We start from the raw sequence: 27,820 nt of genomic DNA, 5'->3' as shown, positions 1-27,820 counted from the left end.
TTCCTTTAAAGTTTTTATTTTTCCTTTGTTATTCATCCAAACAAGTTTAAATAAAAGGTGATAAGGATAAACTTGCTTTTCCCTTTATGTAGATCTGGTTTGGAGAATGAAACTACAAACAAAAACTAGAATAAAATAAAAACTGAAGCCATTATTTAATGATGACTATACAAAAGGCAAGAGGCACAAATTCCCATGTAAATTTTAATTGTCACTCCTCTAAGACAAATCATTCAGAAATATAAGGCAAGTAACATTTCTTTCAGTACACAATCCATAAATGTGCAAACAGTAATAGTTGTCATGATTATTTTCTATTCTATCTTAGGAGTGGTCTAAAACCAGACTGATGATTCACATATCTAAGTAAGCAAATCAAACTTTATAAACATATGACGGATGTTTCAGTTGCTGGCATTGAAACGCTGGGTTTGGATATGGACAAGTAGGTTGTTTGCCTTACATCTTTTGGGTACCTTGTCTTTTAATGTTTTCTTCTGATATTCAAGCAGTAAGTATTCATTTTATGAAATAAGCTGATCTAAGAGTGGAAACTTTATAGAGATGAAGGAAATTCCGAGTTATATGTGTGCACATAAATGGCTTTATATAATAAATATTCAGCCATTAAAAAGTTGTACAGGGACAATGCAATTTAAAACTCTTCAAGTCCTGCTTACACACTGCCAAATCTAATCCTTCTCATCTTTACCACGGATGACACAGTTTATTTGTTTAAAGGTAAACCATCCTGATACTATACACTAGATTAAGGATGTCATACCAATATCAATCTAGAAGGTGAAATAAATTTCTAATAAATATTGAAGTCAGATGGAATAAACTTAGCTCTGTGAAATATTGTTTTACATTTGCTGACAAATTTTTGCTTCTGCCCAGGGTCTTTTTAGTTTAGCATGAGTGCTACATTAGCTAGAATTCAATTCACGAGTGTTACTTTCATTGAGTTTTCAAATTTGGGATATTTTTCATCCAAAATATATACCTATACCTTTTAAAAAAAGAAGGGTCAATATAATCAGCATGGGCTTTTTTTTACCAGTTTCACTTTCTAATCCACTTTCCCCCAGTATTTCACTTTTATCCCACATAATTTCATAACAAAGTACCCAGATTATGTCTTTTAGACTAACCAGGAACTGAGTTAGTCTCACACACTATTTTGAAGAAGGGTAGAGTAAATAATTTTGGTAATCTGTAAAACAGCTGCATGCAGTGTGTACTGTATTATAACAGCACCAAACCCTTTATAAAAACCAAGCATTCCTTCCTCCTGCCTTATAGTATTGATACAGTCTCTCATACCCTCGTACTGTGTATTAATTGGAAGCACTTCATAGCCAAGGTCTGTATTGTCAATGATTGTGCGTGTTCCTTGAATGTGAAGGCGGTGCAAAACTGTTTCCAACGGGTAAAGTATAACATCAGAGCAAAGACTGGCAGCAAAGTTAGCAATAAGTTCTGGAAAATAAGCATCCAACATACTCTGCACCGGACTAGTGCTCTCAGCTAGATGGCTACTATACGTCTTTCTCTTTAGAATTAGCAGGACAAACTTCTGAATGGCTGAGCTGATGATGTAATGCAGAACCCCATGCAGCACAGTGGGGAAGATCAAGGAAAGAAGCGGAAGCAGTCGTTTGCTATGAGGCACCCCTAGGCCCATCACTCTTCCAATTCCTTCTTTAACACATTCCAAGATTCCAGTGTTATCTCGTATTATCTCACTCTGAAATAAAAATGATGAAATGAGTAAAAATTAATACTTGCTTATTTTGCCACAAGAAATGATTTGTTTTAGGTCCCTTCTTAAATCCTAATTTATTGACACAGAGGGAAAACACCAATGGCTTGCAAACTTCAAGTGTTACCTAGGTATTAGATTCTTTTTTCAAATGAAATTCCATAACAGCAGTGAAGCTGGGAGCTATTCTTTTTGGGAAGGGAAAGGAGAGGAGATGTGGACAGGACATATGTGGTTCCTCCACCCTCAAGAACTCAAATGAGCTCTTAGGACTCATTTTGAAAAGCAACAGCTAGTGGACATCTAAAGAGTTTGTATGGTGCTTGGAGTTTTGCTTTTTTTTTTTTTTAATGTTTATTTATGTATTTTGAGAGAGAGACTGTGAGGGGCAGAGAGAGAGGGAGAGAAAGAATCCCAAGCAGGCTCTGCGCAGTCAGGGTAGAGCTCAATGTGGGCCTTGAACCCATGAACTGTGAGATCATGATCTGAGCCGAAACCAAGAGTCAAACACTTAACAGACTGAGCCACCCAGGCACCCCTGGTGCTTGGAATTCTTAAGTACAGGTTTAAACCCTGCATCCACTACCTACTGCTTATATAACTTTGGGCAAGTTAGTTCTCCTAAGAATCAGTTGACCATTCTATAAAAATGGGATTAGTACTACCTAGCTTTTATGCACATGATTGCTGGACATATTAAAGGGAAAAAGGCCTGGCTTCCAGAGGCACTCAGTAAATGTTAGTCATTATCATCTACAACGTCTCTGCCTTTCTACAACTGATCTTAGGAAATATGATTCAACACAGATCTTTAATCAGCAAAAGGGTATTAGCACTGCAACTTGAGAACAATGGCGGGAGTGTACAGAATGACTTTAAGATGCAGCAGCTAGATCAGGGATTTTTTTTTTCAACGTTTTTTTTTTTTTTTTTTTTTAATTTATTTTTGGGACAGAGAGAGACAGAGCATGAACGGGGGAGGGGCAGAGAGAGAGGGAGACACAGAATCGGAAACAGGCTCCAGGCTCCGAGCCATCAGCCCAGAGCCTGACGCGGGGCTCGAACTCACGGACCGCGAGATCGTGACCTGGCTGAAGTCGGACGCTTAACCGACTGCGCCACCCAGGCGCCCCTAGATCAGGGATTTTTAATGAAGACAATAGATCACTACTAAGTTCATATTTAAGGGCTTTAGGAGAAGTTCTACAGGAGATCTATATATAAATGTATATTTTCTTTTTTTTTTTTTTTAATGGTGGTTTTTTGTTTGTTTTTTTTTTTTTTTTTTAACGTTTATTTATTTTTGAGACAGAGAGAGACAGAGCATGAACAGGGGAGGGGCAGAGAGAGGGAGACACAGAATCCAAAACAGGCTCCAGGCTCCAAGCTGTCAGCACAGAGCCCGACGCGGGGCTTGAACTCACGGACCGTGAGATCATGACCCGAGCCGAAGTCGGCCGCCCAACCGACTGAGCCACCCAGGAGCCCCTAAATGTATATTTTCAAGGGAAAAAGTATTCTCAGAAATCTGAGCTGGGTCCCCAGAAGGGGAAAAAAACCACTGAACATGAACGGAGTAGGAAGAGAGAAGCTAATGTAGTAATCTGAGGATGTGGCATTCATTGAAAGGATAATGGTTGCCTCATAGTGGGAAGAAACAGACAAATCTCAGACACTTGCTAAAGTCAGAAAAAGACGTATGTCTGATTGGTTATAAAGGATGACAGAAACATAAAAATCAAGACTCCTTAAAATTAAAACTAAAATTTTAAGTCTTCAGGGTAAAGACAACAAGAGTACCACTAGCAGAAAAGGAGAGGAGGCTCAAAAAGAAGCTAATTGTCAGGGTAATAAGATGAGACTGTTTACATGAGTTGAGTTTGAGATGGAGATGATTTAATTCAGCTAGAGATTAGAGTTAAAATGATTCATGAGAATAAATGAGTTCTACCAGATAGTGAATATAGGATAAAAAGCAGAGAATACAGGATAAAAAGGTTACACCTTGGAAGGCAGCAGAAGAGATGGCAAAGAGGTTACTGAAGGAAGAGGAAAACGTTCAAGAGAGAAATACTCTAAGAAGATAGACTTTTAGAAAAACCAGACAAAAGGAGTCAAAAGGAGTTCCAGGTGGAACCCAGAGCAAGGGAAAGCAGGGGCTGGATATTGGGTAAAAAAACCAAACTAACTTACAGCGAGCTGGGCACTTTACATAGACAACTCATCTCATTGTTTTAACTGTTATTAAAATACTATTCCCATCTTATGGATAAGTGGAAAAGAGGAATTAGAAAAGCAAAGGCTGATCCAGTAAGGTTTTTATAGAGAGGAAATCCATACACACTGAAGACAAAAAATAAGCCAGAGGACCTAGTGTTGGAGACAGAAAATAGGTGATATACAATTAACTGGATTTTGTGTATCAGTGAAGTTAAAACTATCTTCATCTTATAGTTTTAAGTGTAGGAAGTACATTAATACACTGCACAGCCAGGCCCCGTTTGCTGCCCAGGCTCCTTTTCACTGTACACTCTGTCCTCACCGCTGGACCCCTGCCTCCCCATTATACCCCTACCTTCCACCCCCTGACACTGTCTTGCACCTGCTCAGTGGCCACCGTCTTAAGTTTCCTCAGGGCTATCAGCCTCCTCCTTCTGCCCACTGCCCCACCAACCTGCCTTCTGGCACCTGCTCTATGGCCAACCAAGAGAAGCTTTCACAGGGACACTGAGTGGGTTTGGCTCTTCTTCTGGTCCTATAATCGGTGCTGGGTTGATCCAGTGAACAAGACTGAGGTTGGAGGGGACCTTGGATGTCACCTTTCTCCCACATTCATTTCAACAGGTAACCTTCTGGGGAGAGTTAACATGGCAGAGAAGTAGGGGGACCTGGATTTTGCTTGTCCCTCAAAGACAGCTGTATTGAGGTCTGGTCACTTGGAACACCCAGGAAATCAATCTGCGGAGTGGCAGAAGGATCTCCACAGTTGGAGGGAAACAGCTCGGCAGGACCTATGTGTGTGTATGTGAATGCGGGAGATAAAGCAGCAGAGCTATGGAGGAGAAGGAACCCTTTCTGTGGAGAAACAAAAAAGAGAGAAAGAGAGAGGGGTTGTAAAAGTGTGGCATCAAGTTAGCACAAGAGGAAAACCTCTCTGGACTATGGACTGGGCAGAGAAAAGCACGGAGTGTCCCAGTTCTTTGTTTGCAAACAGGCTTTGGACCTGAAACTCCAAGGCTCAGGAAGTGCACAACTTTGTCTGGAGTGGAGCCATGGGGCATGATCCTAGAGAGGAGAGAGCTGGCCCTGGAGCGCATAGTGTGGTGTGGCAATTTCGGGGTTCACTGGGAGAGAACAGTCCACTTCCTGGAATACTTTCGGAAAAGGGCTTATTGCCTCCCCAAGGACAAAAGACCCCGCAGGGGTCAGCCAAAGGCCTTTCATCAGCTGGGTGGAGAGGCTCTACTCCAGAGGATGGGAGTGGACTCACATGGTGACAGGTCCTTCAAGACATCAGGTTTTGAATCCCATCCGAGTGCCAAAGGAAAGGCTCAGGATGACTGAGGTGCAGGGTAAGCTGACGGTCCTCGCTATTCTTTAAGGGCTGCCTGAACTGCAGGGGTTGAGATCCCCAGTCCAAGAACGAGAGATCGGGGTGATGCCATCTTTCCTCCAATACCAAAATGCTGGGGCTTCGGAGAGCAACCCAAATTCTGCCCCTCCACGTCTGGCAACTGCTTATTTACTGGGGCAAGACTGACTGACCCAATGCAGCCGGCCTCTCCTCCAGACCAGCATAGCCACCAGCCCCAGGAACTAACAGACTTTTTTTTTTTTTTCCTCTTTCTTTCCTTCTGCTTCTTTTTTTCTTTGGAATCAGGGTCACAGTTTCTGATTAGTTTTTTGTCATTTCTTATTATATATATTTTTTGATCAGGCTTTTTAAAAAAAATTTATTCTTGTTCTGTTCTCCTTTCTTCTGCTTATTTTTCTTCATTTTTTTTCTCCCTCTTTCTTTGGAATCAGGCTTATGGTTTTTTGATTCTCTGTTTGGCTTCCTTTTCTCCCCTTTCCTTTTTCTCTTTTTATGGGATCAGGCTCCCCCACACTTTTTTTTCCCCCATGCTACCTGAACAAACAAATCACTGCACACCTAAAGGTCCAAACACTCCACCACTGCCAGCAAGGTGGAGCTCTGTAGAGGACTGACAAGTGGGATAGAGCAGCCAAAATGCAACAGCAGAGTGCATGCAACATATACCAGACACACTTCCTGGAGTGCCAGGCCCTGGACTGTGTGCAATTCCTTTTTCATGTAGCAGTACTCTTAGGTGCAGGACACATAACAAGCTTGTAAGACACACAAAAGACAGAAACTTAGCCAAAATGGCAAGACTGATGAATTCTCCCCAAAAGAAAGGTCAAGAAGAAATCAAGCCAGATACTTGCTCAAAACAGAAACAAAATATTTGAACAGTAATTTAGAACAAAAGTCATATGACTAATAGATGGGCTTCGAAAAAAGCAGAGAAGACACCAGAGAAACCTTTGCTGCAGACCAAAAACCTAAGAAATAGTCATGAATTAGAAAATGCTATAATTGAGAAGCAAAAAAACTAGATATGGTGACAGCAAGAAATGAAGAAGCAGAGGAGAGGATAGGTGAAATAGAAGATAAAATTATAGAAAATAGTGAAGCTGAAAAAAAGAGGGAAAGGAAATTATTAGATCATGAGGGGAGAATTAGAGAACTAAGTGATTCCATGAAACCAAACAATATCCATATCATAGGAGTCCCAGAAGTAGAGCAAGGAAAAGGGGCAGAAGATTTATCTGAACAAATAACTGAGAACTTCCCTAATCTGGGGAAGGAAACAGACATCCAAGTCCAAGAAGCATAGAGAACTCCCTTCAAACACAACAAAAACAGGTCAACCCCATGACATATCAGTGAAACTTTCCAAATATAAACAGCGAGAATTCTGAAAGCAGCTAGGGACAAAAGGTGCTTTACCTACCAGGATAGACACATAAGGGTCCAGTAGCAGACCTGTCCACTGAAACTTGGCAGGCCAGAAGGGACTGGCAGAAAATATTCAATGTGCTGAATAGGAGAAATAGGCAGCCAAGAATCCTTTATCCAGCAAGGCTGTCATTCAGAATAGAAGGAGAGACAGACTTTCCCAAACAAAAACTAAAGGAGTTCATGACCACTAAACCAGCCCTGCAAGAAATTCTAAGGAGGACTCTGTGAGTGGAAAGCAGCAAAGACTACAAAGGACCAGAGAACATCCCCATCAACATGAAATCCACAGATAACACAATGGCACTAAATTTGTATCTTTCAATAATCACTCTGAGTGTAAATGGACTAACTGCTCCAATCAAAGATAAAGGATATCAGAATGGATTAAAAAAACAAGATCCATTTATGTGCTGCCTACAAAAGACTCATTTCAGACTTGAGTAAACCTGCAGACTGAAAGTGAAGAGATGGAAAACCATCTATCATGCTAATGTAGAACAAAAGAAAGCCAAAGTAGCCATACTTCTATCAGACGCTCTATTTTAATCTTTAAAAAAAATGTTTATTTATTTATTTTTGAGAGAGAGAGACTGAAAGAGGATGAATGAATGAATGAATGTGAGGGAGGAGCAGAAATAGAGGGAGACACAGAATCCAAATTAGGCTCCAGGCTCTGAGCTGTCAGCATAGAGCCCGACGTGGGGCTCGAGCTCACAGACTGCAAGATCATGACCTGAGCTGAAGTCAGATCCTTAACCAACAGAGCCACCCAGGCACCCCAGACAAACTCGATTTTAAAACAAAGGCTGTAACAAGAGATAAAGAAGGGCATTATATTACAATTAAGAGGTCTAATCATTGAGAAGAGCTAACAATTGTAAATATTTATGCCCCCAACTTGCATGCACCCAAATACATAAAACAATCACAAACATAAGCAAACTTATTGATAATAATACCATAATTATAGGAGAATTTAGTACTCTACTTACAACAATGGACAGATTATCTAAGCAGAAAATCAATAAAGAAACAATGGCTACGAATGACACACTGGACCAGATGGACTTAAGAGATATATTCAGAACATTTCATCCTAAAGCAGCAGAATACACATTCTTCTCAAGTGCACATGGAACATTCTCCAGAATAGATCACTTATAGGGTCACAAATCAGCCCTCAACAAGTACAAAAAAGATTTAGATCATACCATGCATGTTTTCAGATCACAAAACTATGAAACCTAATCACAAGAAAAAATGTGGAAAGGCCTCAAATACATAGAGTTAAAGAACATCCTACTAAAGAATGAATGGATTAATCAGGAAATTACAGAAGGAATTAAAATATACATGGAAGTCAATGAAAATAAAAACGGACAGTCCAAACCCTTTGGGATACAGCAAAGGCAGTGCTAAAAGAAAAATACATTGCAATTCAGGCCTATCTCAAGAAGCAAGAAGGGTCCCAAATACACAACACCTAAAGGAGCTAGAAAAGGAGCAGCAAATAAAGCCTAAAGCCAGCAGAAGAAGGGAAATAACACAGATAAAAGGACCCAAATAGATAAAATCACAAATGAAAGAGGAGAGATCACAATCAACACCACAGAAATACAATTATTAGAGAATACTATTTAAAATTATATGCCAATAAACAGGACAATCTGGAAGAAATGGACAAATTCCTAGACACTCACACACTACCAAAACTCAAACATGAAGAAACAGAAAATTTGAACAGGCCCAAAACCAGCAAAGAAATTGAAGCGGTTATCAAAAATCTCCCCCAAAACAAAAGTCCTGGGCCTCATGGCTTCCCAGGGAACTCGACCAGATATTTAAAGAAGACCTAATACCTATTTTCCTCAACTGTTCTAAAAAACAGAAGGGGAAGGAAAACTTCCAAACTCATTCTATGAAGCCACCATCACCTTGATTCCAAAACCAGACAAAGACCCACTAAAAAGGAGACTTATAAGCCACTATCACTGATGAAACTGGATGCCTAAATTCTCAACAAGATACCAGAAAATCAAATTCAACAGTACATGAAAAGAATTATTCACCATGATCAAGTGGGATTTATTCTTGGGCTTCAGGGCTGGTTCAATATTTGCAAATCAATCAACGTGATACATCACATTAATAAAAGAAAGAATAAGAACCACACAATCCTTTCAATAGATGCAGAAAAAGCATTTGACAAAATACAGCATCGTTTCTTGATAAAGAGCAAGTATACAAGTAAGTAGAGATAGAAGGAACATACCTTAAAATCATAAAAGCCATATATGAAAGACCCACAGCTAATATCATCCTTAATGGGGAAAATCTGAGAGCTTTCCCCCTAAGGTCAGGAACATGACAAGGATGTCCACTGTCATCACTGTTGTTCAACATAGTACTGTAAGTCCTAGCCTCAGCAATCAGACAACAAAAAGAAATAAAAAGCATCCAAATTGGCCAGGAGGAAGTCAAACTTTCACTCTTTGCAGATGGCAGGATGCTCGCTTGACTGGGAAAACCCAAAGATTCCAACAAAAAACTACTAGAGCAGTAAAGTCACAGGATATAAAACCAATGTACAGAAATCGGTTGCATTTCTATACACCAAAAATGCAGCAGCAGAAAGAGATATCAAGGAATCAGTCCCATTTACAATTGCACCAAAAACCGTAAGATACCTACGAATAAGCCTAACTAAAGAGGTAGAAGTTCTAGATGCTAAAAACTATAGAAAGCTTATAAAAGAAATTGAAAAAGACACAAAGAAATGGAAAAATAATCCATGCTCACGGAAGGACAAATATTGTTAAATTGTCAATACTACCCAAAGCTATATACACATTCAATGCAACCTCTATCAAAATAACACCAGCATTCTTCACAGAGCTTGAACAAATGATCCTAAAATTTGCATGGAACCAGAAAAGACCCTGAATAGCCAAAGCAATCCTGAAAAAGAAAACCAAAGCTGGAGGTATCACAATTCCAGACTTCAAGCTGTATTACAAAGCTGTAATCATCAAGACAAGTATTGGCATAAAAACAGACATATAGACCAAAGGAATAGAACAGAGAACCCAGAAATGGACCCACAAACATATGGCCAACTAATCTTCAACAAAGCAGGAAAGAATATCCAATGGAAAAAAAGACAGTCTCTTTAGCAAATGGTGCTGGGAGAACTGGACAGCGACATGAAGAATGAAATGGGACTACTTTCGTACACAGTACACAAAAATAAATTCAAAATGGATGAAAGACCTAAATGCAAGACAGGAAACCATCAAAATCATAGAGGAGAAAAGAGGCAGCAACCTCTTTGACCTCGGCCACAGTAACCTCTTATTTGCCATGTCTCTGGAGGCAAGGGAAATGAAAGCAAAAATGAACTACTAGGACCTCATCAAGATAAAAAGCTTCTGCACAGCAAAGGACAATCAACAAAACTAAAAGGCAACTGACAGAATGGGAGAAGATATTTGCAAATGACATATCAGATAAAGGGTTAGTATCCAAAATCTATAAAGAACTTACCAAGCTTAACACCCAAAATACAAATAATCCATTGAAGAAATGGGCAGAGGACATGAACAGACTCTTCAAGAAGATATTCAGATGGCTAACAGACACATGAAAAGATGCTCAACATCACTCATCATCAGGGAAATACAAATCAAAACCACAATAACACTTCACACTTGTCAGAATGGCTAAAATGAACAACTTCAGGAAACAAAATATGTTGACAAGGATTCAGAGAAAAGGGAACCCTTTTGTACTGTTGGTGGGAATACAAACTGGTGCAGCCACACTGGAAAACAGTATGGAGGTTCCTCAAAGAATTAAAAATAGAACAATCCTATGACCCAGCAATTGCACTAATAGGAATTTATCCAAATGATACAAAAATGCTGATTCAAAGGGGCACATGCACCATAATGTTTATAGCAGCACTATCCAGGGCCAAATTATGGAAAGAGCCCAAATGTCCATCAACTGATGAATGGATAAAGAAGATATGGTGTATATACTCATTGGCATATTACTTGGTGATCAAAAAGAATGATATCTTGCCATTTGCAACAATGTGGATGGAACTACACTATATTATGCTGAAGGAAATAAGTCAGTCAGAGAAAGATAAATGTATGAGTTCACTCAAATGTGGAATTTAAGAAACCAAACAGATGAACATGAGGAAGGGAAGGAAAATAAGATTAACATACAGAGGGAGGCAAACCATAAGAGACTCTTAAATACAGAGAACAAACTGGGGGTTGTTAGATGAGAGGTGGGTTGGGGGATGGGTTAGATGGGTGATGGGCATTGAGAAGGGCATCTGTCGGGACGAGCACTGGGTGTCATATGTAAGAGATGAATCACTGGTTCTACTCCTGAAGCCAAGACTACACTGTATGTTAACTAAGTTGAATTTAAAATAAATAAATAAATAAATAAATAAATAAATAAATAAATAAATAAATAAATAAAAATAAAAAAGAGGTACATTAATACAATGTGTTTGAAGCACCACCATGTGGTTAGAAATGGTAAAACGCTGTAAAATGCTGACAGGGGACTGCTTTAGCTCTGTAGTACTTAACATGCCATGGCATCAAATGTTCCTCAAAAGGCATATTTAAAAAGAATACTGTTAGTAGACTACAAATGGGACTACCTGATCACTGTTAGGATGATTCTCCAGCATGTTTTATGCTCAGGTAATTAGCAATTTACTGTCCGGTGACAAGCCATAAGCATTTGAGTTGTACATTAAGTGTCTTAAAAGGTTGAAAAAACAAAACAGAACAACCCCTATAGGTTCTTTGTATTCAGGGTAAGTCATAGGCTGGGGTCTGAGACAGTTGAATGAAGAGTACAGCTGCCTAATGAAAGGATAAAAAATTAAAACTACAAGTGTGAAGTAAGTGTGCAAAGGAAAGATCCACACCAACAGTGTGCCTAGAATATAATCTCTGAGATATGTGTGCTATCTGTGAGATACAAATTTTAAAAGAATACTGTCTTAAATTTGTCTGGTATACAATCAGAATCTGATATAAATAATATATTGAGTATTCCAAAAAATGTTTTTAACTAAAAAATGACAACGAAGAGTAGCTCACCTGTACTGTTTCAATCAGACTTGCTGAGTAAAAAGGCATTGCCACCATGTAAGTGAGGCTGTAGAAATTAAAACAAATTTATTAGTACACTGAAACCACATGCTTCCACTACATGTTTAGTATCGACTGTAATATATCAACATAATTTATATTCAAGCCTGAATATATTTAAGGGTTTCAACAATTAATATCTATAGCCTGTTAGTATCTACTTCAACTATTAATATCTATAGATACTTCAGAGACCTGTAACATAAGATGCCTTATTCAACAGCTGGCAATGAAAATTTAAGTATTAATTTTACACAGGGAAAGGCTGCAAGGAAAACAGATTTTATTTTAAACCAGTAAAACGTATGCTTAGTTATGATTCACTGTCCAACCTGCACATAGCTAATGTAGCCTATAAATCTGATACTTAGAAGTTAGGATGAGGGATCCATTCCATTGTCTGCCTTTTTAGTGACATTTGAACAAGTAAACTGTTCTGCTATTATCCTATATATTATCATTATCCATTCCCAGATTTCCCACCCAGCAGAGCTAAGCCAGTCTTCAATGGTGAGTCAAGTCCCCTTTTATTATTAAAAAACAATATTGTACAGCTTTGCAAAGTTGTTTCTTATCACCACTATTTAGACATAGTAATATTACAACTTTGCAAGCCTGCAAAATATAGTTATTTAAAATAATATCAAGGTGGGACTTACCTAACCCTATGGGGCCAGGTCCTGGCAAGTAGTAGTTTTCAAGGTGAATGGAACATCCTAAGTAATAATGTGCTGGAATGTCCCACAGAGGGAGCCAGCAAGCTGGGGGATTTCCAATTCACAATCTTCAAAAAAAATTAAAAAGTGAAGAGTAAAATTCTAATCTACAAAAATGGTCAGTGTTGTAAAATCACTAAGTGACTTTAGGACTACATTTTAATAACGCTAAGGTTTGAATTTGCTCATCACTTTACAGATAAATTTTTGTCTCTGCTTAATAATTAAATGATAATTTTTCTGGCAATTTGGGTTAAACAAACTGAAGACCTTTGCTAACTTCCTAAGAACACAGATAAAAATTAGGTTGTGATTTCAGCCTTTCAAATTAGAAAGATTTATTTTAAAGATAATGTATGTATTTCAGGATTTTATTCTTCGTTCATTCCTGTTATTTGCTTTTGAAGTTCTAGTCCCACAAATATCTTATTGCTCTTTCTTCACCATACTAAGATTTTTTTTCAGTTCTAACACTATAAAAATTAATGGAAATTTTCAATATTAGTGCCACTTTTGATACTTACGATTTCAGTAGAAGGTGTTCTCCTATTTGTTTAGGATTCCATTTATGTGAAATCTCTCTAAAAAATAAATTTGAATAAAACAAAAGCCATGTTATTTGAAACACCGTGAATCAGCCTCATTTTCAAAAAGGTAATCGATTTTAATTAAAAAAAATCTGTAGGAGAAATATATTCTAATGTAAACATTTTCCTTTCTGGCACACACTTAAACAATTATGTTGGTTTAAAAAGAAAAAAAAATCCCAGCTGTTTTTCTATGTGCTGCAGGAAGGGGCTGACAGAGGAGGAAGAGCTATAACTGATTATAAAAAAATAATATGAAAACTTAAAGAAGGAGATATAAAAATGACAGGCTGAGGAAGAAAGAATTGTTGGGGAGAGGAGGAGACAATGAATAGGCTAAAGGAAGAAAAAGCTTTAAAAAATAACTAAGAATGAGAATTTAAAAACAAAATAAAATCAAGTAACTGTAATGCAGAATGAATGACACAACCTTTGCGTAGCACTGAATTTCCAAAGTGTCTTGCCTTACTCTGATGACATTAATTGTGTGACCTACTGGATGCCAGGCACTGTGCAAAGTGCTTTGCGTGAATTATTTCTGACTCTCACAATAACCCTGTTATCCCCATTTCATCGATGAGGAAATAGGCTCGGAGAGGATTCATAACTCACCCAAAGCCATACAACTACTTAGTGGTGGAACTGGGTTCTAAACCCAGGTCTCTGGGACTTGAAGTCTGCACACTCTGCCAGCACTGCCTCTCATCTCATTTGATACAAGAAGGCATCCTGTGACGTAGGCAGAACAGTGGTGGTCCGATTTGTTTTACTTATGAGACAAATGAAGGTAAGAAGACCCACGGGGACATGATCAGGAGACAGGCAAAACACCAGGTCTGGAAGTAAGGTTGAGGACTGTGTGCTTCCTGCTATTTAGGTTACCCGTGGAAACCAGAAAAGGAAAAAGAAAAAGACGAGAGGTGAGCTACAAAAACAAAAAAGGAGAAAGCTGTTTCAAGAGGAAAGTCAAAAAGGAGAAAAGAATATGGAATGAGAGCAAAAGGGAAAGTCAGTGAGGAGGCAGAATAAAATGAGAAGGCAGAGAGTGGGACAGGAGACGGGGAGAAGGGGGCGAGGCAAGAGAACAAGAAGAGGTTTGCCATGTCAAAATAAAGCATGAAACAAGGAGAACTGCTGTCCGCAGTTCATCTTTTTTATATTTTTCATCTAAATCATTGGTGGTCATTTCAGCTATATTTTTCTATGGTTGTTCAGACCTAATATAATAGTCTTAGTATTAATTTAATCATAATGTGACCCATTCCCCTGAGGGAATGGGCACCCACTGTACCACGGCCATGGCAGGAAGCCGAGAAAACATTTTCTATTCGAAAGGAGTGAATATAAGGAGGTAGGAAATAAATATATTTTATATTTAAAAGATGTAGAAAATAATCACTAATAAGTCCTCTAAAAACAAAGTCCATACAATTCTAACATAGGTGGTATGTGGACTTTTTAAGAAAATGAAAGATTTGCAGAAAAACTTTTAGAAAACAGCCCAACCACCTCTGATTAAGAAGACCTTAGAGAGGTTTCTGGGTCACATTCTGATTAAATTAATACTAAGACTATTATATTAGGTCTGAACAGCCGCAGAAAAATATAGCTGAGATGACGACCAGTGATTTAGATGAAAAATATAAAAAAGATGAAGCTTCCCAATTTTTGACAGAGACTTTCTGAATGTAAAACAATATATGCTACATGGTTTGTAAATCATCAAGGCACCGCTATTACTCTTATCATGGCCTCAGAAAGTATCAAAGGGGATTATAACATTGATTTTAAGGATGAAATCATCATTAACATTATAGACAGATGGGTCTGTGATCTGTATTTCTGTAAGGATTGGGCTACTTCACCTTTGAATACAATACTAATCACTATTGCCAATTCTTAACATCAATAAGACTAGTAAAAATGGGGAAAATGAAATTTAGAATCAAGTATGTATCTGCGGGTAAAACTTATTGCCACAGCTCTAGAAATCTAAATTAGCACATTTAAATGCTTCAGGAAAGACAGTAGTATAAAAATCTACTTGTGATTACACTTCTATTTCATTACCAGAAATACCAGAAGATGAGTAAATATATTTAACTCACTATTTTCACAAGCAAAACCTCCCCTTGAAAAAGAGCAACAAAATTAAGAGAAATGACTTGCTTTTTCTTAAAATAGTTCTCCATCTGACAGATTGATATACATGTTCGCATGCATAATCAATACACAAAAGCAATAGAATTTTAAATAACTCTATTTTTAAATAGCCTTTACTTACCATTATCTCTTATTTTCATATGTTCAGATAGCTGACCTCCTAAAAAAAAATCTTCCCTCAACCAAACCCATCTTTCAGCTACTTCTCTTCACCTTTCCTCTGCACAGCCTACTTTCTAAACTTGCTATTTCCACATCCTAAGCTCCCCATTCACCCCTGAACCCACTCCAAATTGGCTTCTACTCCATTATTTTACAAAAACAGCTCTTGTCAAGGTCCCCATTACCTCCATGCCACTAAATCCAATGGACATTTTTAAGTCTGAGGGTTGCTGGAGGGGAAGTGGGCAGGAGGATAGGTATTAAGGATTGTGATGAACACTGGATGTAGTATATACCTAATTTACCCTTTCAATGGCCATCAGCCCCCAGGTTCTTCCCTTCTTCTTGAAGCCCACTGTCCCTGTATTCCACTATCCCACCACAATCTTCTGGATTTTTCTCCTCCCTTCTAATCTCTACTTTTGACTCCTTTGCTGAAGTATTTTCTTAGTCCAGCCACCTATTCTAGAGTTCCTAAAGGATCAGGCCCTCTTCTTATTTTATATATTATGCTCCTTCCTAAGGCAATGTCATCCAAGATGATGGCTTCAAAAACCTCCCAAATCTATTACCTTCAGTTTAAATTTCTCTAGATCAACCATGTGTATCATCTGTCTCCTGATAACTCTCCCTGGATATGGCAAAGCATCTAAAAATGAACTTGTCCAATATCAAGCTTATGATCTTTCTTTCCTACTCTTAGACTCTACTGTGTTCCCCAACTAGAAACTGTTAATCAAAGGGAAATCTCCTAATTGGTGAAAGATTTCATTGTGTTTAAAACAGAATATGTTCAAAGTTAGTGAATTCAGAGGAATGGTTAAAAGAAACAGATAACATAAGCAGAAACGGCTAGGTATTTATACTGATAAAACTACAAATAATGAGTCAAATGAAATTGGAGATCAACCAAATGGGTTTTGTGAAAGACTGAACTACACAGGTAGTCTTGGTTACAGGTGGTCCTTACATTAATATAAGAAATCCTACAGGAAAGTAAAGGGTACTTCAGGGTAGAGTAACACATAATCTCACTCACTCCACCTCGGAGAAGATCTATGGGACGACAAGGGAGGGATCTGGGCACTAGATAAAGAAAGAGATCACAGATGATGATCCTGAGTTATATACACTTTTTTTTTTTTAAGAAGTAATACTGCAAAACTCTAAGCTTGATGACTTAATGGACACTACAGATTTGTTCTTTTTCTCTCAGATGTGAGTATAAAAATGTAAATATTGGTGAATCCATACTGTCTCACTTGTTCTATCTACTGATCACTGTGCAGTTAAGGCACTTCAGTCTAGGAGAGCCCCAAAGCTCATTCCTCTCGTGTGAATCAAATCTGTGAATCACTTTGGGTTACTGCTTTGCTTCCTTGTCTGCTATGACTAAGCTTTCCCCCAAGAAAGGTCAACCCTGCTCCAAAAAAGTTAGAATTAAATAAAAAAATACGCTGTACTTCCGAGAATGGCTTTATTTGACATCTAGTTACATAAGCCAAAATCCTAGGAGTCATTGAGGATAGCTCCTCCTCTATCACCTACCATCCCTAGTCTATCACCAAGTTCCATAAGTTTTACCTAAATATATTGCAAAAGTATCCACTTAGATCTATCTCAAAAGATGCCACCCAATGGTCTGAGCTACCATTATTTGTCACCTAGATTAAAGTTATAGCATGTGAATATGTATCCTTTTACCTAGTTTGGTCCTCCTATAATATTTTCATCTCCATTTGCAATGATCCTTTAAAAACATAAATCCGATAATGTCACTGACCTCTCTTCATGTCTTTAGGTCATGTCATTGACCTAAAACGCTTCAATATTCTTAAAGTGGCCTAAACGTCATACACTTGGGTCTCACCTCCCTCTTCAGCATTCTGTCACACTGCTCTCTCTTTTGCTCTGTGAGCTTCAGCCATTTGAGCTTTCTCTCAATTACCCGAATTCTCCATGTTCTCCTTGTGACAGTGTCTTCACACAAATGGGCCTCAGCCTCCTAATCACCATTCAGATGTCAGCTTATGTGTTATTTTATTAGGGACACTGTTCCTAAACCTTTAACATTTTCACAGATCCTTTTCTTTTCCTTCAGGGAACAAATCTCAATTTGTAGTTATTTATTCATTAATGGGATTATTTTACTTAATGTAAATTAAGTAAGATTATTTTACTTAATTTTACTTAATGTCCCTTATATTACTAGATTCTAAGCTTCATGGTCTCAGGTACCTTTTGTTTTTTCCCCTCACTGTATACCAGATTTCCAGCACAGGACCTAGCACATAGTAAGTAGTCAGGAAATATTAGCTACATAAATAAATTAACAATTGGGATTTATCAGAAAAATTATCCAGGGGCTCGTAGGTAGCTTAGTCAGTTAAGCATATGACTCTTGGTTTCGGTTCTGGTTACGATCTTACGGTTCCATGAGTTCGAGCCCCACATCAGACTCTGCGCTGACAGTGAGAGGTTGCTTGGAATTCTCTCTCTCTCCCCCTCTCTCTACTCCTCTCCCACTCGTGCTGTCTCTCTCTCAAAATAAATAAATTAAAAAAAACCCCAAAAAACCTGTATATCCAGCTCATCCCTTTCTGTTCTTTTCCACACTTCAGACTTCTCAGTCTGGCCTAGATTACTGTAATAGTTCTTCACAAGTCTCTGGCTACACCAGTCACCGCCCCCCCCCCCCCGCCGCCTTTTTTTTTTTAACACTGTCACTTGAGTAAATCCTTGACCAAAGAACCCATAAACTGAAACAAACACCTTAGATTCCCAACTCCATAGAGAATAAAGCCACAGTCCCTTACAAACGCACAACCACACTTCAATCGAGCATCTCAGCCTCTCTTCCTGTTATTCCACCCCATAAATGTCCAATATTTTAAGCACAAGACACTTATTACCCAGACCTTCCAACATCCATTAAATTGGGTTTGCTGTCACCTCTACTTGGAATGTTCTCCCTCTCTGACAAATCAATTCCTACTCATAATTCAACATACAGCTCAGATTTCAGTTCTTTTTTTGAAATCCTTGCCAATAACTTAATGCAAAGTGTCCCTTGGGCACTAGAAGGAGTTTGTTTAATCACAGTACTAATCATGATGTACTATAATTTGCTTACATGTGTCTCTTTTATCCAAGTGGCTACTTCAACAGTAAGAACTGCTCATATACTCATATTTGTTCCTCGGTAGAGAGTTGCTGAAACAGCAGTAGGAGCTGAATGACCAATCTCAATAGATACTAGACCAGGAAGCATTTTCTTTATCATATACTCATTCAATAAGATAGAACTAATTTTAGTCTGTTTCTTTTCTTAGCTACTTCAGACAACTTTTCAAAGTCAAGGTATTTTTCCAAACTATCATATTTTGTCAAAATTTAATATGAAACTAATATTGAAAAGATGCCAAAAAGGTACCTTGGTAAAGGTGTGAATTCACTGATTATTCCCTCTGCTCCAAGCGTGACTCCCTGGACGATAAACGTGCTGCCCATTCCTTTCCAAAGGGCCCTTGGTCCCTAAAATGAACAAAATTTATTGTTATTTCTGTTAGTGCCTGAATAAGAGACAGAGAGGTCTTAATAAAATTTGTCATTGAATGTTTAATATATGCCAATAAAGCATTATTCTAAGACATTTTAGTAAAGAACTACAACTACATTAACTCCTATCATTTTAACATTTGTCCAGTGGCCTACATTTAGGCACATCTGAACACTCCAATTAACTAAATCCCTAATATTGATTAAATATCTCTAATTTTTAATTAATTTTGGCAAAGATGTGAATTTATTGATTGTTCAGTGACATTAAAAGATAGAATTACTATGTTACATTAAATTTTAGTACAAGAGTTAAAATATTTTTATTAACTAAATTAAAATAAATTATTCTTGCTTTATTACAAAGGCCAAATGGTACTTACATTATAAATAACTTTAATAGAACCTACAGACTAATTCTTACCTGAGTTTTGTTGAAGCTGTACATAATATTGATGACTGTAAATGGAGTGAGATGGTAATGCCGAGCATGATAATTAACCTATAAAAAAGATATTTAGTAATTATTTTTTGTTATTGTTTTAAGAAATAACCAAGCCATGAAAGATATACAATGGAGTCACAGTATAAACAAAAGTTCAATTCTAAAGTCATCAGTAATTACACATAAACAAAATTACTACTCTTAAAAGTACATGAAATAACTTATTACAACTACAGTACATATGGTTTTATATATATATATATATATATATACACAACCCAGAAAACCAACACACAGTATACACAGTAACGTAGAATATATGATAAAGAAGCCCATGCTGTTTGATATTTATGTTTCCATAAACACTAGAATTACATTCCATGTAGCAAAACATTCATGCCTTTTAACACACATGAACCATGAAGAATTCGGGAAACAGGAGACTCATGTCTCCTAATAGCAAGGATTTTTCATACTATAAGCTATAAATAATTGATAAATTAGGAAATCAGTAAAGGGGGTCAGAACCAATACTAAGTGAAATAACAAAAAAGAAAGTATTAGAATGCATCACACATTCTAATGGTATTCCATAAAACATTTTTTTAAGTTACTCATATAGATGTATACAGTGGATCACAATGTGACACTGCTGCTTTGTAAAACATGTCTGAAATCCAGTTTTAGGGGATACACACTGTCCATGCTGTTAATGACTATTTTGGGGGGGGGGGTTCTAAGCATGAACAGTTTAATCTGTAATTATATCTTTCTAACTCAATTTTCACAGAAGATTAAATTAGGTCATAGAAGCTTTTACCACAGTGTTGTCCACTCACCCTCTGGGGCCTTGCAGGGGATCTACAAGTGGAAAATTATTTTCTTAATGACACTAAGGCATCATTTTTTTTTATTGTGTTGATATTTTCAATAATAGTGCAAAACAATGGTGGGTGTTGATATTTTCAATAATAGTGCAAAACAATGGTGGGTAAAATTGCTAACTCCTTAGCGTGCATCAAGGCAGCTGGCAGCAAACTATATTTTTGTACGTTTTGTATTCTTCATCCCACTCACTTGGAAGGAGAAAAAAGCCACTTTCGCTAAAGAATGTCTGTGGCGAAACAGTAAAATAATTTCATAAAATCTTGATTCTTGAATTACATCTTTCTAAATTAATATTCTGTGTGTTGATCATAAAGTAAGATGGCTTATGGCTGTTGTGAGGAAAAGCACTTGTCTGATGGAGTTGCAAGCTGAACTAGCCACTTTTTTCATGCAGCACCATTTCTTCTGGAAAAACTGACAGACTATAGTTATTAACACTTGAGACAGGCATGTTTTTATTTTATTATTTTTTTTAAGCTTATCTATTTATTTTGAGAGAGAGAGAGAGACAGTGTGAGCAGGGGAGGGGCAGAGAGAGAGGGAGAGAAAGAATCCCAAGCAGGCTCTGCACTGTCAGTGAACAGCGTGATGCAGGGCTCAAACTCACAAAACCATGAGATCATGACCTGAGCTGAAACCTAGAGTCAGATGTTTAAATGACTGAGCCACCCAGGTGCCCTGAGACAGACATATTTTTTAAAATGCACACAGTGGGCCTGTTGATTTAAAAAAAAACTGACACTGTTTTGCCAATGATAAATTTGACTTCACAAGCAAAAATTAGAATTGTGGAAAACCTGCATCTACCATCAAGAACTTACCAATACTGGAACTCATTTCTGGTGGGATTGGTAGTGATTTAATGACAATTTATATATATATATATATATATATACACACACACACACACACACACACACAGTATAATCCAGATATCTTAACATTTAAAAGATCTAAAGAACTCAGTAAATTAGTATTTTTCAAATAACCAACACATGATGTTATAGAATCATAAATGGATAAAAAAAATCCATTCAACATGCAGTATAGATCAACAGATTTTAATGTTAGAGAGTACAAAAAGTTAACTTATACCTCAGATTTCTGATTGTAAATAACCCTTAATATATTACTACTTATTAAGTTTTGGTGTACTAACAAACAACAAAATCTGCCAATTATCTAAAAAAGATATAAAACACTCCATTTTCAAATACATAATGTGTATAAGTTTAGACTTTCTTCTTTCAAAACCAATGTACCGCAACAGATTTGACTACAGAGGCAGATATGAAAATTTGGTTCCTATCTTATGTAAGATAGGAAAGATATTTACAAAAAAGTAAAAGTTATTTTTTCATAAAACTGTTATTTATGTTAATATCTAATGGGTTTATTAGTTTTTAATGAAGTCAAGGAATATATATTAAAATTTTCCCAGTTTTGATTTCTGAAGTGGTAAATATTGACTGATAGATATTATTCATATAAACAAAAGTTCTTTGGAGACCTCAGTAATTTTTACAACCCAAGGGTTTTCAAGACCAAAATGTTTGAGACTGGTATATTGTAGATTCTGGTACATTTCACATGGAATAATTGTTACATAGTCTCAGCCATTTATCTGAGCTCTGTATTTTAAATCAAAATCGGTATTAATGTTTAGAAGGTCAAAGAAAAGTACATTTACCTGACATTGGCGGCGCAGGACAATGCAAGGATGGGCCAGTACATTTTCTGTAAAGAGACTATGAAAGAACAATTTATGTATATGTGTGTGTGTGTGTGTGTGTGTGTGTGTGTGTGTGTGTGTATGGCCAAAACTTAATTTATAACATGTATCTGAAATTATTCTTGCTTGAAGAATCACACATTATTATGTTTCCCATGCTAAAAGTAAAAATAATAATAATTAAAAAAAAGGCTAGACATGCTTGCAAATCATTCTACCAATAATAAAATTCAATATGAAAAGAATTAAAGACAGATCTGCAAACTGGTAAGCAAAGGAAATAACATAGAATATTGATACGTATAGTCTAAAGATGAAACTACATGTCTGTATGCCTGATTTGGCAAACTCCTCTCCTAGACAACTTAAATGCTTTCCTTTTTTTTTTTCCAGAAAATGTCCTATGAACAGAGTTCCTATCAGAAGAGTCATCTATTCTTCATTAGCCCCATTCTGTAAGTTTTAGTTTTGAGGTACACTATATTTAAGTGATAAGGATTTCAATGACTGTTAATTGGCTACTATTTTGGGTATCAAATATTTCTTTGAAAGAATCACCACAAAGTAAGTACAACTGTGGGCTAACATACTAACAATGACAGACACACAGCAGGTATGCACACACACACATATATAAATAACACATCGAATGAACAACAGCTTTAAGTATAAATAGTGAGGCTAAAGAAAAATTAACTATAGCAGAAAGAAAATTTTAACACAGTTTTGTTCCTATTTACGTTAATGCTCTAATTATGCAAATAAAATCATTTTTTTCTTGGTTAAAACTTTAAAACAATGAGTTATTCTGGCATGCAATAAACTCTTTGTGCAATTCTGATGTATCTGGAATAATATTCACTAAAGATCACATAGTCAAGATTGCGGGCTTTTCTTTCACAAAATGATCATTAAAAAAAAAATAATGGTATTATTAAAAGCTGATTGTAAGCAAGACCTAGACTCTATGTTGCTAAATATCATATTATATTTAGAATGTTTAGGGAAAGTTTCAATGCAAAATTACTTTGTCTTGGAGGAGATTAGATCAGATTTTTTGGATAGACACATGAAAGTTGTTACAATATAACTTACAAAATTATTTTCTGATTACAAAATTGAATGACTATTTTCTATTCTTCCTCAAAACAAATCAAGCTGTAGATTTTAAATAATTTTTCTGCAAAATATTATTCAACATTTAATCTACTGCTCCAAAGAATCTTAAGGAAGCAATACTAATCATTTAATATTATATATTACAGAAAACACTTGAAATAAAAACTTAAATTAAAAATCTTTAGATAAAACATTACCTTGCAAGGCCAATACCAAATCCAGCAAATCTATTCAACTGCTCTAAAACAGAAGAAATAACATAATTCATAACCAATATTTAGGTTTACTGTAAAAAACATTTCTTTTATTAACACAATATTTATTTAAATTCCACATCCCAAAGTCAAATTCTGATATGGGGCCAGGGAAGCTGTGGGAAGTTAAAAGGCAGAACCACTCTTCAGCTCCATTTCATTGTTGAGATGTGGGACTGTGGGCCCAGGGTTTCTAAACTGTCATTTTTCTAAAACAGTATTCTCATTTTTACATAGTATCTTCCAAATTTAGAATATTGGCAACTATTTTTTTTTTACGTTTATTTATTTTTTGAGAGCCATAGTGAGAGCACAGGTTGGGGAGGGGCAGAGAGAGAAGGAGACACAGAATCTGAAGGAGGCTGCAGGCTCTGAGCTGTCAGCACAGAGCCCAACATGGGGCTTGAACTCACAAACCATGAGATCATGACCTGAGCCAAAGTCGGATGCTTAACGGACTGAGCCACCCAGGCGCCCATGGGAGGGAGCTATTTTTAAAAGCACTAACATACTGGGTAGGCCAAATCAAACATGTCTGCAGGTAGAATTTAAGGACTACCAGTTTTCAAATTCAATCTAAAAACAATTTAATTTTTTTTCTAAAGAAGGTTCTGATACTATACCAGCCAACAACGTTACCTCCGGTCTTGTAAAACTAGTCATTTATTATTATTGGTGGAAAGCATCTATGTTGAATCAACAGTCGCAAGTGAAACACCTCAAAAGTATTAAATTAACAGTACTTAGGGTAATCAAAAGAGGTAAATAAGGCTCTCTTCTTCTCTCTCCCCAGGTTTTAAATATTTTGAGAACAGCTGCTTAATTAGGTCTCTGCGACAGGCTACTGGATACATATGTGCTACTGCTGATGGCATTTCTATCATCTTAGAAAAGTTTACAGCTGGAAACATTCCTATGCATATGTCAAAACAAAAAACTTTCTCCTTGGCTAAACAACTCAAAAACATGATGGTGAAATATCACAATCTCGAGGGACTAGATATACAATTTCTACTATAATACAATATTCACAAGGGATAATTTTTCTGTCTCATCCTCTTTTCTCTCTCTCCTCTCTGATCTTTCAAATGAAGCAATACCCTCACTATTTCGTTAGTTAGAATAAGGCCATGTAAACAGGTCCCTGGGCAAACTATGTGGTTAGCTATTGCCTTGAAAAATGTACAAGCCAGATGGAAGTTTCTTTTGCCAACTCAGATACTTTCTTCTTTCAGCTTTTTCCTTTTTGCGTGTACAGATCATCCCCAATATTAGCAGAAAATGCCACTGATATTTTCTGGAAAGTGTCAGAAAGGTTTAGTTTCGTTAGCTGTGTAAGTCTCTTAGTCTTCTACTCTTGCAGCCTCTTAACTGCTGCAAAACACCCCCCTGGTTTCATTAAGAGTTCCTCCTCATTGTAACCATCAAAGCATGAATTATGAAAAGATGAAAAACCCTCAGCTTTGCTGCCTTAGAAGGTGACTGTGTAGCAATCATATGTGCATTTTGAATTATTTAATTTATAACTTCCCAGTACTCCTTTTGGGACCTACAGAAAGAAAACGAGACAGGTTGAAAAAGCAAATTGTATGACACTGTGTAAGTCATGGATCTTCTTCCACATCCTCATTTGCTCCTAGATGATATTTAAAGTCTATTCCTCTCAGTTAACACAAATCAAATAAAAATTGTTGTACTCCCAAATTAAAACCAAAGAAATGAGAATAAACATATCTAAAATATACTTAATATTTAATGATTTAGCCTATTATTCTAATGATTTCAAAATGGGGAGAGGCAGTTATTATTTCCATTTTATGTATGAAAAACTTGAGAATATTTAGATCAGTGTTGTAATTATAACACTGGTCTTCTGACATCCTGCAGAGAATAATTAGGTCTTGATTCCAAAGTCTTGAAATGGTCTCAATGTTTTTTACTATTTAGTGAAGTTTGTAGGTGAGAAACAGGAAAGCAGGAGGTGGGAAAACATAGGAGTAGTTTCAGCGTCTAGAAAATAGACACAATTCCTATGATTAAAAGATAAAGGAAAGGAAACAAATACTTTTTAGCCTCCTATATGCTCATACTGTACTAAGCATTACTTACACCTCATTTAACACTTAAATAGAGCCAGGTTTGAATCCAAGCCTGTCACTCCTGAAAAACTTCTTTCCAGAACACAAAGCACAATTCAAAGAAATAAAGCTGTCAGTGAATTAGGTTACTGTTCACATAATTCCCAGTGAACAGTAAATAATTTCCTTCCTTCTTGATTTAGGTCATGGGATGGAATACACTCAAACCCTTCGAAACTCCTACTGCGCAGACCAGAGCTAAGGCAGGTGTCTTTTCTGGAGGTGATCCCGGAATAAAGGTTTCTGCAAGGGAGAGGGAGCAGGCCCACTGCAGGGGGCAGAGGACAAAAGGAGGGCAGAGGGTGTGGCGCGCGATAGGCCCAGCGGCACCGAAGGCGGCACCCTCCGCGAGGCTTCCGCGCTTTGCAGGCCTCGAGCCGCGGCTCCGCCACTCCACCCACCCCTGCCTTGCTCCCACGTCCCTCACCGCTGCTCTGCCCCTGCACGCCGCCGCCGCCGCTGCTGCCGCCGGGAAACGGTTCCTCCGCGGGGCCCTCGAGCGGGGTGGAGGGGGCGGGCGCGCCGTAGGGCGGGCTCTTCTCTCCCCAGTGCAGGTTGCGGCTACCGGGGATGTCTGGGGGAGTGGTCACCCAGTGGCTCAGGTCCGACCCGGAGCTGAAGGACCTGGCAGGGAAGGCGCCGCCAAAGCCCTGCTCATCCCGGGCACCGCCTCGATAGCCCAAGCCATCGAATCCGTCCGGGCGCCGCGGATGCATCGGAGACGGGGCAGGCTGAGGCGAGCCCCCCGGGGCCCACCACCACTAGGGCCACCGCGACCTCGGGCCACACGGCTTCTTCGTCGCCGGCGCCGCGTCTGGGGAAATCTGACAACCGGAAGTCACGTTGCAACCCCGGAAGTTTGGTGAGCACGTGATCTTAGCCTTTTCCGGTGATTTATAGAGGGATGGTTGCTAGGGAGACGCGGAGGCAACGAAGGGCCGAGCCTTGAAACGGTCTCTGTGGAGGAGGTGGGAAGAGGACTGGAGAGTTAATGGAACGTTGTACCAAAGAGATACCGTAAAGGAATTGGAGTGGGAGGGACGGCTTGGATGAGCGGAGATCGAATAAAGACGTTTGTTTTACCGAGGGACAAACGCATCCCTGGAGCTGACTCACTGAGATCTCAGCCAGAAATGTCCTGCTGCACCCCAAGGCCTCAGATCTAGGTCTTTTCTTTTCCTTATTGGTCTAGTGCCTCACCCGCTGCGAGAGAGCTATTAGAGGTTAGAGTTGTGGGGTGTTGGTAACGTTCCCTCTAGTTTCGCCTCCTGCACTTGCTGTTTTAGCTAACATCTATTGAATGAGCTGGTTCTGCGCCGTGAACGCAAAGGTAGTATGGACCGCCAGACCAAGCATTAGAAAAGACGGCCGGTGGAGAAAACCCTCTGACCCTCCGCTCCTCCCAAGAGTGTAAACTGCTCTCGGACTTAGAAATTAAGCATTTTGCTTTTCTAAGGCTACAAATAGTTTTGTTTGTTTGTTTTGCTGATACACCTAAATCACTCCGTGTATGTAAAGCCCAGTGATACTGTTCAAAATTGAGACCCTGGTTGAACAATCAAGAGGACTTGTGAACAGAGTCCTCTACTACCTGTTTGCATCAGTTCCATGGGCTTTTCGGGCAGAGTTGCTCTTCCTAGATCTGAGCAAGTCTTCCATGGGTTCTTCCTGTGTCTGTTCTTTCCCACTGGACGTCCAGGATTCCGAGGGCTTTCAGAAGAGAATCATGACGTGCTATTCTTAATCTTCCAGACGAGACCCTTTCCTTAAAGTGATAACTTCATCTTGGGGGATTGATGTTCTTAAATTGGGTTGATATGTGGCTTAGGCAAGTGTTTTGAGTCTCTCCTTTAATAAGTGTATCCAGTATTACTCGAGTACTAATACCAAATTACCGGGAAACTAATATCAAATTAATTACTGAGCATGGCAATAAAAACTATTTCTCTGTTCCTTAGAAATGATTGGATTAAAGATGTGATTGGTTCAGGTCTAAAACTTGTTTCTTAAAAGGAGACAAAAAGGCGTCTGTGTGTGTGTGTGTGTGTGTGCACTTCTAATGTAAAAAACAATAACATGTC

The 27,820-nt window shown here is 37.9% G+C and overlaps 2 protein-coding genes across 6 annotated transcripts in view; one reads left to right on the top strand and one right to left on the bottom strand.

Annotated features, from left to right (window-relative positions):
- Positions 1-27,440, bottom strand: SLC25A46 (solute carrier family 25 member 46). Of its 2 annotated transcripts, none has more exons than XM_007094094.3 (8): positions 27,331-27,440; positions 23,545-23,587; positions 22,187-22,244; positions 19,588-19,665; positions 19,039-19,139; positions 13,218-13,274; positions 11,927-11,984; positions 1-1,750 (listed from the first exon to the last, which is right to left on the bottom strand). In XM_007094094.3, the coding sequence occupies exons 1-8, from the start codon at positions 27,347-27,349 to the stop codon at positions 1,172-1,174; spliced, it is 993 nt and encodes a 330-aa protein (XP_007094156.1). In that variant the 5' UTR covers positions 27,350-27,440; the 3' UTR covers positions 1-1,171. The 2 variants fall into 2 exon arrangements, with proteins under 2 accessions (XP_007094156.1, XP_042847103.1); XM_042991169.1 differs by lacking the exon at positions 27,331-27,440 and adding an exon at positions 26,167-26,549.
- The window catches only part of TMEM232 (transmembrane protein 232), a 210,865-nt gene continuing 209,575 nt past the window's right edge, over positions 26,531-27,820 (top strand). The window contains exon 1 of one of the 4 annotated variants that reach the window (XM_015542903.2): positions 26,531-26,601. The gene's annotated coding sequence lies outside the window, so the exon portion shown is untranslated. The other 3 variants (XM_042991086.1, XM_042991076.1, XM_042991104.1) reach the window with 3 other exon arrangements.

This window comes from Panthera tigris, chromosome A1 (genome assembly GCF_018350195.1).
Source record: "Panthera tigris isolate Pti1 chromosome A1, P.tigris_Pti1_mat1.1, whole genome shotgun sequence".
NCBI classification, from domain to species: Eukaryota; Metazoa; Chordata; class Mammalia; order Carnivora; family Felidae; genus Panthera; species Panthera tigris.
This window is presented reverse-complemented; position numbering and strand designations above follow the sequence as displayed.

What these genes read in the sequence shown, in the direction of transcription:
- SLC25A46 (XM_042991169.1), bottom strand. Translation starts at nt 26,455, where the DNA reads ATGCATCCGCGGCGCCCGGACGGATTCGATGGCTTGGGCTATCGAGGC. An exon ending in TCCTGCGCCGCCAATGTCAG is followed by an intron (nt 19,666 to 22,186) that starts GTAAATGTACTT and finishes TCTTTTTTATAG; the next exon opens with GTTAATTATCATGCTCGGCA. An exon ending in GAACACCTTCTACTGAAATC is followed by an intron (nt 11,985 to 13,217) that starts GTAAGTATCAAA and finishes TAATTTCTACAG; the next exon opens with CCTCACTTACATGGTGGCAA.